Genomic DNA, 12,908 nt, shown 5'->3' on the forward strand with positions numbered 1-12,908 from the left:
TTCTTTGTGGGCAAGAAGGACGGGGGCTTGAGGCCGTGCATCGACTATCGCATGCTGAACTCCCAGACGGTGAAACTACCATACCCACTTCCCCTGGTCCCAGCCGCCCTGGAGGAACTCCGTGGAGCTCGCGTCTTCTCCAAACTGGACCTGCGGAGCGCGTACAACCTCGTTCGAATCAGGGAGGGCGACGAGTGGAAGACGGCGTTCATTACCCCCGCAGACCACTATGAATATCGGGTCATGCCATATGGCCTGTCAAACTCCCCGTCCGTCTTCCAAAGCTTCATGAACGAGGTGTTCCGGGAGTTCCTCAATAAGTTTGTGATTGTCTACATTGATTATATTCTCATCTACTCCCGGAACCTGGTCAAACATCGCCACCACATCATGCAGGTCCTTCAGAAGCTACGTCAACACCAGCTGTATCTGAAATTGGAGAAGTGCGAATTCCATCACTCCTCGGTCCAGTTCCTCGGATATGTCATCAGTAAGGAAGGTATCCAGATGGACCAGGAGAAGGTTAAGGCCATCAGGGAATGGCCACTTCCACAGTCGGTGAAGGAGTTACAGAGATTCCCGGGATTCGCGAACTTCTATCGACGGTTTGTGAAGAGTTTCAGCATGCTCACGGCCCCTCTTACTTCCATGCTACGAGGCAAACCCAAGTCCCTGTCCTGGAACAGCCATGCCCGCGAAACATTCAACCAGCTCAAGGAGGCCTTCAGCACGGCCCCCATCCTTCACCATCTGGATCCCCAGGTACCATTTGTCGTGGAAGTTGACGCCTCTACCACCGGCGTTGGGGCCATGCTGTCACAGCAATGTGGGGAACCTCCAATCCTCCATCCTTGCGCTTAATTCTCCAGGAAACTGAACCCGGCGGAGCAGAATTATAACATCGGCAATCGGGAACTGCTCACCATTCAAACTAGCCCTGGAGGAGTGGCGTCACTGGCTGGAGGGAGCCCATCCCCCTTTCTCAGTGATCACGGATCATAAGAATCTCCAATATCTCTATGAAGCCAAAAGACTCAACCCTCGTCAAGCCTGATGGGCTTTGTTCTTCACAAGTTTCCAATTCACAATCACTTACAGACCTGGAAATCGCAATTGCAAGGCTGATGCGCTATCCCGTCTTCACTCTCCCGACATTCCAACAGAACCAGAACCCATTCTCCCTCCAGCCCTGATCGTCAGCCCCATACAGTGGAATATCAACCAGGACATCCATGACGCCACTCGCACCGAACCTGCTCCGCCGGGCTGCCCAGAAGGGAAGACGTACGTTCCCACCTCCCAGCGTCAGACCCTTCTGGGCTCAGTGCATGAAGTACTGGGCTCTGGACACCCAGGCAGCCAACGGACCCTCTCGCTCCTCCAGGCTCCTCCCGAGTATGGAAGGCCTTCTTCCGATTACTGGGAGTGACAGTAAGCTTGTCCTCGGGGTACCATCCACAGACGAATGGCCAGACTGAACGAAGGATCCAGGAGCTCGGACGTTACCTCCGGTCATACTGCCATGACGATCAGCACAGCTGGAGCCGCTACCTTCCTTGGGCCGAGTATGCACAAAACTCCCTCCGTCAGAATACCACCGGCCTGACCCCTTTCCAGTGCATGCTCGGTTACCAACCCCTGCTCTTCCCCTGGACAGAAGACTTCCGGTTCATCTCCAGGATTCCTGCAACAATCAGAACCCAGATTATCAAGAAGCTAAGAAACCAAGAACTTTCATATATCTCTCATACTCGCCTGCCTTCGATCCTCACCATTACAGCATTGTCAATAAACCCTTCTGTTTACCTGCACTCCTCTTGTCTCTGGCCTGTTTGGGACACATTTCATTTCCCAACATTTTATATTTAAAACTCATAGTATTATTTATACAGTTGTAATTAAACCGTGTAAATATCTAAATACCACCTCAGATGCAGCTTCTGCAGTGCAAAGGTCATTGAAATGGTAACAGACCTGTAGTTTATTATTATTATTGAATTGATTTAATGAATGTAAGAATCTGACATAAAAAATGGAACGTTTAAGGAAGAAAATTTCATCTCTTAATGGAAAGGTTCATTTCAGTCACAGTGGCTTATAAAAATCAAAAAATGTATCCCTTAACCAAAAATGTATTTCTTTAGTATTTTGACTTCTCACAACAGTGTTTAATACCACCCGACATTACCTTTGTTTAAACGTGCAAATATAAATAACTGTTTTATTAAAGTCACGCAGCACTAAAAGATTCAAAGATGTGTCATTTACAAAGAGTGTATGAAAGCAACATTTCTGTATTGGTGATATATTCTACATAGTGGCATTTCTTGAGTGAATTCTGACTGAACTGGCTTAAACTGCTGTAACTCTTGCAGGTTAACATGCTCCGCTGCGTAACATCTGATCTGGCAGTGCTGATGTTGCCTATGGTTCTGTTGGTGTTGCTAATGCCTATTGGCTGGAGTTTTCAAGCCCTGACTCCTGGCTGCCACCTTTACCGTGAGTGGAAATGAGTGACCACATTTTTATGAAGCAATCATAAACTCATTCTTATGAGAAAAGTACTAATTTACCCCTCTGTCTACACACAGCATTCAACGTGACCATACGGACAGACAAGCGAGGGACCTGTCGAGGAACTCAGCTGGTGTACGCTTGCGTGGGCTACTGTGAGTCCAGCGCTTTCCCCTCGCGCTACTCTGTGCTGCTGGCCTCCAACTTCACCCGCAACATAACGTCTGCTTCCCGCTGCTGCACCATTAGCAAGGATGCCAAGGTACAGCACTGTCACCATGGTCAACCCATTTTTATATTATTAAGACCAGTTTTACATCAGAAGAACCAGTTATGAACCATTATGTCTAAAGACTTTAATGGTTATATGGTCCTCTGTAGATTTCTGCACATAACAATTTCCACCAGTTCAGTCATGCAATAATAATCTATTCTGTTTTATTCTATTAGGAAATCATTTCAAATACATTGTCAACATTTTTTATTAAGAAAACTGAAAGTGTATTAATGATAATATTTATTCCATCGGTCTTTTCTCAGATCAAAGTTCGTCTGCACTGTCCTCGAGGCCGTCATCATGATGATATGGAGATCTTGACAGCGCGTGCCTGTCGGTGCAACATGTGCCACAAATCCCGTTACTGAGATCCCACATAAAGAACGCGTGACTCATGCTGTGCTGGAACACTAAGACTGGTGTGTAATTATTAAAATATGCATTTTTTTAATGAAAATTATTTTCTGATTTGACCATTTTCATTTGACTTGTAAATAGTTTGGGCTCAGTAGGATTTTAAGAAATTAATACTTGCATTCCGCAAGTATTGAATTGAATTGATCAAAAGTGACAGTAACATCTTTTGCATTTTTACCACAAAAAAAAAAAAGTCTATTTCAAATAAATGCTATTCTTTTGAACTTTCTATTTATCAAATAAAACTGGACAAAATGTATCACAATTTCCACATAAATATTAGGCAGCACAACATTGATAATGATAAACATTGATCCACATTGATAATACTTAATATTCCTTGAGCACTAAATCAACATATTTGAATGATTTCTGAAGGATCGTGTGACACTGAAGTCTGCTGAACATTCAGCTTTGTCGTCACATAAATAAATGACATTTTAAAATAAAAATAATAAAATGGTAAATTGTAATATTTTACAGTACTACTGTTTCTACTTAATGCTGCCCTGGTGAGCTGAAGAGATTTTCTTTCAAAAACATAAAAAAATCTTGCCGCCCCCAAACTTTTGAATGGTATAATAAAATAATATCATCTTCTTTTCTTTTTATCTTGTATCTAAAGTTGTAAGATGACACAGTTTGAAACAGCATGAGTGAAATGTTCTCGAATGTGGTGTAAAGACATAAAGTAAAAGACTACATAAAACAATTCAATATAAAACAATGGCAAATAGCATCAGATACTCTAATAGTTCAAATAAAAAAAAATGTCACCTTTTCTAATGTCGGTGCCACCTAATGACATAAAGAATGTATCTTACGTACTATATATTTATAAGGTGATGTTTGCATAAAATGTGTCTAATCTTTTAAAATAAAGGAGTACATGATGTTTTCTGTGTATGTTTTATTGTTAAATCATGTTTAAGTATATGACATCTAATGCATAACAATATTCATCATTTTTTTACATAATAAGCTAAGAAGAGAATGTGTACGAATGAGTTGTGTGTATGTGCCCTTAAAAGGTTTCACACTCTGTGTGGTTTGAGGAGCAGTAGGTACAGTCACACTGTAAGGCCTGAGGGTAATAATAGATTGGGGAGACACCAGGGCGACAACCTGGTAAACGTGCTGTCAGGTGCCGTGTAGGGCTGTAGGTACAGACACGGTGGTGCCTCTGGATATATGGCGGCTCCGGAACTGGCCTCTGTGATATAAAACATGCAAGAACACATATGTCACACAGAACTCAATACACAAACGTATACACCACGTGTTCTCATTTTTTAAAAACAGTTCTATAAATAAGTTTAATATAGCAGGTTTTGGTCACCTCCCAGGTGTGGCAGCGGCCCCAGCATGCCTCAGCGTTTATTCGCAGACTCCTGCATCCTGGCTTCTTTGCCACAAAAGCAGAATCACGTAGCGCACAGCCACGAAAACACTGCAAGGTCGTCACAGCAATGGTGGAGTAAAACCCAGGAAACAGGAGCAGAAAATTCACAGCGGTCACTAAGAAGTGGTCAGGGTACATTCTGAAAGAAATTATGAATAACAATAATGTATTTCATGAATTATCATAAAAAATAATCCTATGAGTTTGCAGCTAAATTTTTTTCTTAATCTTAATTAATATATGAATTAATGGAGAATCTCTGACGGACATGATTATCAAGGATTAATTGCCTTCTTCTGGCTACCATTTTCCCTCACACACACACACACACACACACACACACACACACACATATATATATATATATATATATATATAACAGAAGAAAACCTATTCTACCAAATATTGAGTACCGGTGTTCTTGCAATTGGCCTCTGATTGCATTTACATACGTGACCAGCAGACGTCGCCAGCGTCCGGTTTTCCGGGGGTTTTGAACTGCGAATCATATTCTGAAGAAATCCCAATTTCTACACACCACTCCCGTTAAATATATAAATCATAAACAAGACGTTCGTAATTGTCATCTTTTTTCGAGCGGAAAAGTATGTTCCAAATTATTTTAACTGTCACGCAAATTCCATTACATAACGCACATTAGGCTACATACAGGTAATGAATACGCAAACTTATATGGGCTAACGATAACTTTTGTTTAACTATCAGGCAGTTATTAGGGAGAGGGGAAAATCAAAGAATACTTCCATTTTTTTGTTGGTTTCATTTAATGTAACAATATTTGTAAATGTACAGTTTTATAATGTCAGACAGAACAGCCTTATTCATTATAGACATTTTAAATATTACCCTGTATGTATAAAATATGGTCGTTCTTTCTGAAGGGCATCAGAGGAGCAAACTGCAACAGCTTTGGTCATGTGACTGTTTACGCCAGCCATGATAAAATGTTAACTTGAAATCAAGATCTACACTTCCATTGACAAGACTGTTTACCGCGATAAATGACACTGAGGCGAAATCTGAATTAACTGAATTATAAACACAAAACAGCAATAAAACAAGAAACTGGAGGAGATTAACTCACCTGTTTGACTCCACAAGCAGATGCCAGAAGCTTTTAGGAAGAAAATTAGCAAACCATGTCGTTTCACCGAATGCCTTGCTGTTTAAAAGCTGTTGCTGTTTTAATAGGACAATCTGACATCACTCTAATTATAATTACCATTAATCTAGACCGGGACATTACAACACACTATATGCAAACTTAACCAAACACGTTTTAAACATCTGCTCGTGTTTTAGGAATGAATGAATGACTTCGGCTTCATGTCAATGATGTGATTGTGAACAACGTTTTCAGCCTGACTAAAACTAAATGGTCAGCTTTGAACAACTTTCAGAAGTAAAAGAAAATGTATAAATATGTGACCCTGGACCACAAAACCAGTCATAAATAGCACGGGTATATTTCTAGCAATAGCCAAAAATACATTGTATGGGTCAAAATTATCAATTTTTCTTTTATGCCAAAAATCATTAGGATATTAAGTAAAGATCATGTTCCATGAAGATATTTTGTAAATTTCCTACCGTAAATATTTCAAAAATGTATTTATCATTAGTAATATGCATTGCTAAGGACTTCATTTGGACAACTTTAAAGGCGATTTTCTCAATATTTCATTTGGACAACTTTAAAGGTGATTTTCACACATTTGTCATTTTTTTGCACCCTCAGATTCCAGATTTTCAAATAGTTGTATCTCAGCCAAATATTGTCCTATCCTAACAAACCATACATCAATTCATAAAAATTGACCCTTTTTGGGTTTTGTGGTGTAGGGTCACATATGGTAGGCTACTAAGTGAACAAAAACCCCAGAGGTGTCAAAGGTTTTGAGTGAAAATAATGACAAATGTGTTCATGATGCATGAGTTATTCAACACAAGTTTTCATGTTTACATCCCACTTTTATACATTCAGATCCCAAAGACGCTTGTCCCCCAAAAATACATTGCTATGTTTAAACACAAGACATTGATCAAAAGGACAGTGCAACTTTAGTTTAAGTGATGCTACGTATGCGTATAATTTCAGTCCATATTTATTGCCATGTCTAATCTATTCCATTTTTCTTTTCCATTTTTGTTCCTATGAAATGTGATGTTTCTGCAGATACCAGTTTTCTCAAACAAAAGGAGTCAATCCAGGTGCTTTCTTTTGAACAAGAACAAGAGTGCTTGCTTTTCTCACCCTTTTCTCAGACAGACTACTGTAAATCAATAATCAACAGTGGCAGTTCATTTGAGCGTTGACGCACACTCAAAGTAAATGGTACATTCTGATCTAATCCCTGTTTTCTTCTAAACTGTAATAAACTTCTCTACAACATCCGCACACACTCGCGCATCAGATTCTTCTTAAGCTTTCTCAATATGCCTACACACGCAGTTCCTTCCCATTAGCAATCCTCTACATCAATAAATATAAGCAATAAAAAAACACAAAAATCAAGACAAAAATAAGAGACTGTCCTCTCTTGAAACTGTACTGAAGTACAAAGAGAATGTTTGCAAGCAATTTGATTTTAAAAAGAAATAAATAATAATAAAATTAATAAAAAATCACCGGACACACATTATTCAAAACAGATGAGAATATTGCTAAATTAAAATATTTTGAATGTAAAAAAAAAAACATAAGAACAGACTAAAGTGTTGTCACTTCAGAGCAAGTTTAGTTTTACCTAGCAGCATACTTCAGTCATGTTTATGAGGTGCTACACTAGAATACCCCCACCAACACTATAATCAGACATAGATATCATATTTATATATATATATATAAAACATCAGTTATATTAGCATAGAAGTAGTACTCATAGAATAAGCTGTAGAAGTAGGAACATTAGAATCTGTAGAATTTTCATCTTTAGGATCATCATAATTCATTCCTCTTCAGCGTTTGACAGAATGCAGAGTCTGTTGGTCGATTGACGGGGGGCTCAGATCGGGCCCGAGAGAAACAGAGGCAGTTCTGGAATGACAGTAATGAAGGATGTGTTTGATTGCGAGTGTGCGCATGTGTGTCACCCCATGCAGGTATGTTTCGCATGGTAATGTTGATGATCCCGGTTCGTGTAGGAATAGAAAGAAAAGACGCAGAGAGGTAGGTGTGTGAAAAGCGTGTATGAAGCATATGAAATAGTAGGACGCATGTGAGAGGTACTCATTTTTTTCTCTTTTATATCTCGCTCGTTGTGTGTGATGTGTGCTTCAGTGTTTTTCAGATATCTACATATGGACAGGCTGTCGTTCATGTGCTTGTGCCGGTAGTGTCTGCATGATGTGCGTGTGTGTTTTCAGACCGAGATTGAGGCATTGATTGGTTCCCAAGTCAGGTAAGTACTGTGTTTTACAGTGCTGAGATATTTTATGTGTGTGTGTGTGTGTGTGTGTGTGTGTTTGTGTATGGTTTCTAGGTGGTGTTGGCAGCGCTGGTCTCTGACTGGCTCTTGGTTGTGTTCTCTCTCTCCTGCAGGTTCTTCTGGTTTCTGCTGGCCTCGGTCAAACTCTGCAGCCGCCTCTCCTGCAGATCCTCCAAATTTCTCCACAGCTCGACTCGCTCCCTCTCCTTCTTCAGCTCTCTGTAGGGAGGAAAGAGGTAAGGGGAGGAGTGTAAAACAGAGCATAAAAGGCTTTAGGTGAAGATGAGAGAAAGATAAAACGGATCAAAATATGTGCTTTGTTCACATTTAACTTCTAAATACACATGTCCAGCCTAATTGGTCTGTTTTATTACAAAAATAAAAATCTAAAATAAAAATGTTAAATAAATATAGAATAAAAATAAATAAAATTAATTTTATAACTTGCTCCAGTTTCAGACATTATTATTATAATATTATTTATTTACTTATTTAGAAACAATATTTCCACCATGGAATTGGTTTTCAGTGGCATTTTTACCTTTACCTATATTGTTTTTCTAACCATAAACAGACACCAGTGACTTTAGTGTAACTTATAGAACATTATAGTAATTATTACTATTTTTAGCTTAAATTTGTATATTTTATTATAATTTATTTTAAATTTTATATTAATTTTATTTAGTTAAGTAATTTTATTTGTGCATTTTTTAATTAGTTTTTTCTATTTATCTTTAATTTATTTTTATTTCAGTTTTAGTTCTAGGCATTTTATTATGTTAACTTATCAGGTTTAAGTTATGTAATAACATATATAACTTAAATTAATGGTTTTAGTTATTCATGTAATATTTACATATTAAATTATATTATAGGCCTACTATATTTTATATGTATTATATATGTATTAGCATATATATATATATATATTATAAGATCTGGCAAAGTTTTGAGCTTGACATACTTCAAAGTGACTTTAATTCTCGTTTGATGTCACCTATCCATTTTATGTTGTTGTTGTTGTTGTTTTTTTGTTGTTTTTTTATCCATTTTAATTTCAATTATATTTGAACTCCTTTCATCCAACAACTTGGCTTTATTCTGGTATGTAATGACCACTTTTTAGGAAGCAACCTATGAAGTCTTGTCCTACACTTTTACAAGCTAAATGAGGTGTAATACTGTTCATGTTGACTTCAGCACTGTCATGTACTCACTTCTGTTTCTCCACTTTGTAGGAGGCAGTGAGATCATCAAAGAGCTTGCTGTTCATCTCCATGAACGTCTTCAGCACATTGTAAATAAGAGAGATGATCGTCCTAAAAAGACAACAGAGAAATGTCTAACAGGCCTATGCAAAAACAATTGCATTGTCTTAATTGATGTCAATAGCATTAACGTTATTGAAGTTTCTAGACGCATCTTAGAATGACACTGACTGGTTCCAGTGCTCTTTGGAAACTCTGTACAGCGTGCCAAAGACCAGAGGCAGGATGACCTGGCAGTTCTCCTCTATTAGACTCAGAATGTACTCATTATTCCAGAAATACAGAGCCCGCTCTGCAACCTGAGACAGAATAAAGAGACAGAATGAGGGACCTGTACACAAACAGGTGCATACATCACCTCCATGTGTTCACAAGTACTACAGGAAGACGTCTGACGAGCAGCACTGGTGAACGACACAGTGTGGGAGGATGCTCGAGTGTGAAAGAGGAAGCTGACCTGGAAATGAGGGCTGGAGATACATGCAGCAATCTGTTTGAATAGAGGCTCCTGCACACGGATAAACTGAGACGGTTCAATCACGTCTAGAATCTCCTCGATCTCCCCCAGGAACATCACCTAGGATCACATGACAGAATTATATACTGTATAAACACACTACCAAATATTTCCAGGCAAGCACACTTGGAGTGAAGTCCATTTTCAATCAGATCTGTGAGTGGATTTCAAAACTCTTTCAGCAAAATGTGAATTAACAAATGTGACAGTGGACCACAAAACCAGTCATAAGGGTCAATTTTTCGAAATTGAGATCTATGCATCATCTGAAAGCTGAATAAATGAGCTTTCCATTGATGAATGGTTTGTTATGATAGGACAATATTTGGCCGAGATACAACTATTTGAAAATCTGGAATCTGAGGGTGCAAAAAAAAAATCTAAATATTGATACAATGTATTTTTGGCTATTGCTACAAATATAACCAAGCAACTTAAGACTGGTTTTGTGGTCCAGGGTCACAAATGTCATAATTCATCAGCAGCTATTAACGGCATTAACAAACAACACAACCTTCAGCATCTGCTTAAAATTTCTCAACATAAATGAAATAATCATGTCATGTCATTGGTCTGTTACATATACAGTATTAGTCTGTCACTAGTAATTATCACTAACCTGGTTTCTATTCACACATTTATGTTTTTTTGTTTTTTAAACGTGCAACTTGGAAGAAAACATAGCCATTATCTGAGACAGGGCTTCCCAAACAGGTGTTCTATAATTATATAGAATGTAAAATTATAATAAATAAATGGGGCTGCAATAATTGTGATATAGCTTAGTGTGATTATCAATTCAAAGGCTGCATAACTGGTCTGATGCACTGCGTGTTTCAAAATTATTCATTATTATAATTATCAAATATTCATTTTATATTTTACAGTATAAGTGTAATTAGTTAAAACACTGATAATAATACTTATTATAATTTTTATCAGCATCAGAGAACTGTGAACATGCAAATGTGTTATAAATATTTGAAATATTTACTTAAAATCTCAGGGGGCACTTCAAGTGAATCTTTTTTGTCTAAGGCAGGGGTAGGCAAGTTCGGTCCTAGAGAGCCGCAGTCCTGCCTACCCCTGGTCTAAGGGGTTCTGCTGACAAAAACGTTTGAGAACCCTTGTCTGAGAGGTTTAAAACTTTATGTATGCAATGCTTTTCTCACCTCTTTCTGAGTGCATGTTTTGGGCCAGTATCTCAGCAGCCCCCTGATGATCTAATGAAGGACAGAAAACAGACAAATGAATAAGACAATTATCTTTTTTGGCGTGACAGCACAGATATAATGGTATTAGTAGCAATTCTGGTATGTATATGAAATTGCATGACATAATTAAATTAGGCTTACATGTTCTGTAACTGTGGCATCCTTCTCCATAAATTGCACCACACAGTAAGCCAGCTACATTAAAAGAGTACAAAGAAGTGTGCTTTTTAATAAAGTCACTTACAGGTTTTTTACACACTATAGATGTCACTTCAAAGGCTTATTGATTTTAGCTGCAAGTGCTTCTGATTAAAGGGTATGAGTGTGTGTGTGTGTGTGTGTGCGTGCGTGCGTGCGTGTGTGTGTGCATGTTTGTGGAGTTGTTGATCAGTGCAGACCATGCTTTAAGGAGACTGTTCATTGATTATAGTGAAAGCTCACTCTTTCACTGTGAGAAAAAGACTACAGCCCTTATCTGATGTTCATGGTTTGATCTGAAGCACTGAGCTAACTTCACAAATAAACCATTCTTCTACTCAAGATCCCAAATGCCACCACATGGCTTTATCATCACCAGAGTTTCTGCAGCAGTCAATGCACTGACGTGATGCATGTCTGTACTGAAAAATACATATGTAGGTGCCAATAATGTAGGTGTAACTTTATGCGAAACATGATGTGTAGCATATGTACTGCGCAGATACTGTGCACTACAGCAATAGTAAACCTGCATTATAAGCTGGTTAGATATTGCGAGTAGTTACATGGCACACATGAAAATGGCATTACAGTTTCCTAAATGTTGCTTAATTTGATCAACTTTTACCAGGGACAGTCCTCCTGGAAGAACTTTAGGTGATTTGCCTTGCACAAGGGCACAATGGTGAAAGCACATGTCCTGTTCCTTGTGAGCATCACACCAGACACCTTCTCAGTGGCGAAGCTTGCACTTTCAGTACATTATGTGGGTGTATGTGAGAAAGCCTGAGTTAGGTGCAAGCTCTAGAAATTGGATAAAGTCCATATCAACTAACTGCAAAAAAGAAAATAATTGGAAATTCAACAAACATTAAATATAAATATAGCAATTGAATATAAATATAATTTAAGCAATATCACATGAGCAAGAGTAATCACAACCCTGATGATTTTCAGAAAGAAAAAAAAACAGCAAGTGTGATGTTACTTTTATACAGCACCTCAATAAACAAGAAATTAATATTGAGTAACTTCAATTTTAGACCCAATATTAATACCTTTTTAAGTAAACAATAATGATTTAGTAGGATTTAGTACATATATGAACATTTCAAATTTAGTACATATAAAAATATGTTTTAGTACATGAAAACATAAACATCATTTAGATATAGCTGAGTTTATATTTTAGGAAGTGGATCCCTTTTATGAGGATCATCATATTTGTCCTTGACATCAAAACTCCTACCCTAGGCCAGACACACTTCATGTCAGATATATAAACTGAATTAATGTATTGTGTTTATAGTAACTAAAAATCTGGACTTCAATACAATATGTTAATGAACCAACTCAACGGGTTCAGAGTGATTTGAGCATAATAAATGATAGACTCATAGTTTTAAGAAAGCAACCTAGTGTTTCAAGAAGAACCACTGAGACTCTACATAACTAAATGACGACATCCTAGTCTGCGCACACATGCTGCATTTATTTACAGATTAATATATTTCCTGAAGAGAAGAAACACATAAAGCACCTGAGCCTCAGAGATTACAGGCAAAAGAGTGAAAAAAGGATGTTTTTCCAAAGGGAGGTTACACGTGTGTGTGTGTGTGTGTGTGTGTGTGTGCATTTGATATGGCCAC

General features: G+C 38.1%; 2 protein-coding genes and 1 long non-coding RNA gene across 3 annotated transcripts in view; 1 reads left to right on the top strand and 2 right to left on the bottom strand.

The window, feature by feature from the left end:
• The first annotated feature begins 2,381 nt into the window (after window positions 1-2,381).
• Window positions 2,382-3,184, top strand: LOC107749831 (glycoprotein hormone alpha-2-like). Its single transcript, XM_016565017.1, has 3 exons — window positions 2,382-2,499; window positions 2,592-2,776; window positions 3,055-3,184. Exons 1-3 carry the CDS (start codon window positions 2,382-2,384, stop codon window positions 3,157-3,159), a joined length of 408 nt encoding a protein of 135 aa, XP_016420503.1. The 3' UTR covers window positions 3,160-3,184.
• A 929-nt stretch (window positions 3,185-4,113) lies between these two features.
• On the bottom strand, window positions 4,114-5,975 carry LOC107749832 (uncharacterized). Its single transcript, XR_001641092.1, has 3 exons — window positions 5,716-5,975; window positions 4,548-4,658; window positions 4,114-4,421 (listed from the first exon to the last, which is right to left on the bottom strand). It is a non-coding gene; the product is annotated as an uncharacterized LOC107749832 (long non-coding RNA).
• Window positions 5,976-7,264: 1,289 nt separating this feature from the next.
• LOC107749805 (serine/threonine-protein phosphatase 2A 56 kDa regulatory subunit beta isoform-like) overlaps window positions 7,265-12,908 on the bottom strand; it is a 19,229-nt gene continuing 13,585 nt past the window's right edge. The window contains exons 8-13 of the mRNA XM_016564985.1: window positions 11,203-11,256; window positions 11,020-11,070; window positions 9,788-9,907; window positions 9,502-9,629; window positions 9,280-9,381; window positions 7,265-8,278 (exon numbers count right to left, since the gene is read on the bottom strand). Coding sequence (XP_016420471.1) covers window positions 8,110-8,278; window positions 9,280-9,381; window positions 9,502-9,629; window positions 9,788-9,907; window positions 11,020-11,070; window positions 11,203-11,256 — 624 coding nt within the window. The 3' untranslated portion in view covers window positions 7,265-8,109. The remainder of the gene's footprint in view (window positions 8,279-9,279; window positions 9,382-9,501; window positions 9,630-9,787; window positions 9,908-11,019; window positions 11,071-11,202; window positions 11,257-12,908) is intronic.

The sequence above is a fragment of the Sinocyclocheilus rhinocerous genome, unplaced genomic scaffold (genome assembly GCF_001515625.1).
Source record: "Sinocyclocheilus rhinocerous isolate Xijiao unplaced genomic scaffold, SAMN03320098_v1.1 scaffold1131, whole genome shotgun sequence".
Classification (NCBI taxonomy): Eukaryota; Metazoa; Chordata; class Actinopteri; order Cypriniformes; family Cyprinidae; genus Sinocyclocheilus; species Sinocyclocheilus rhinocerous.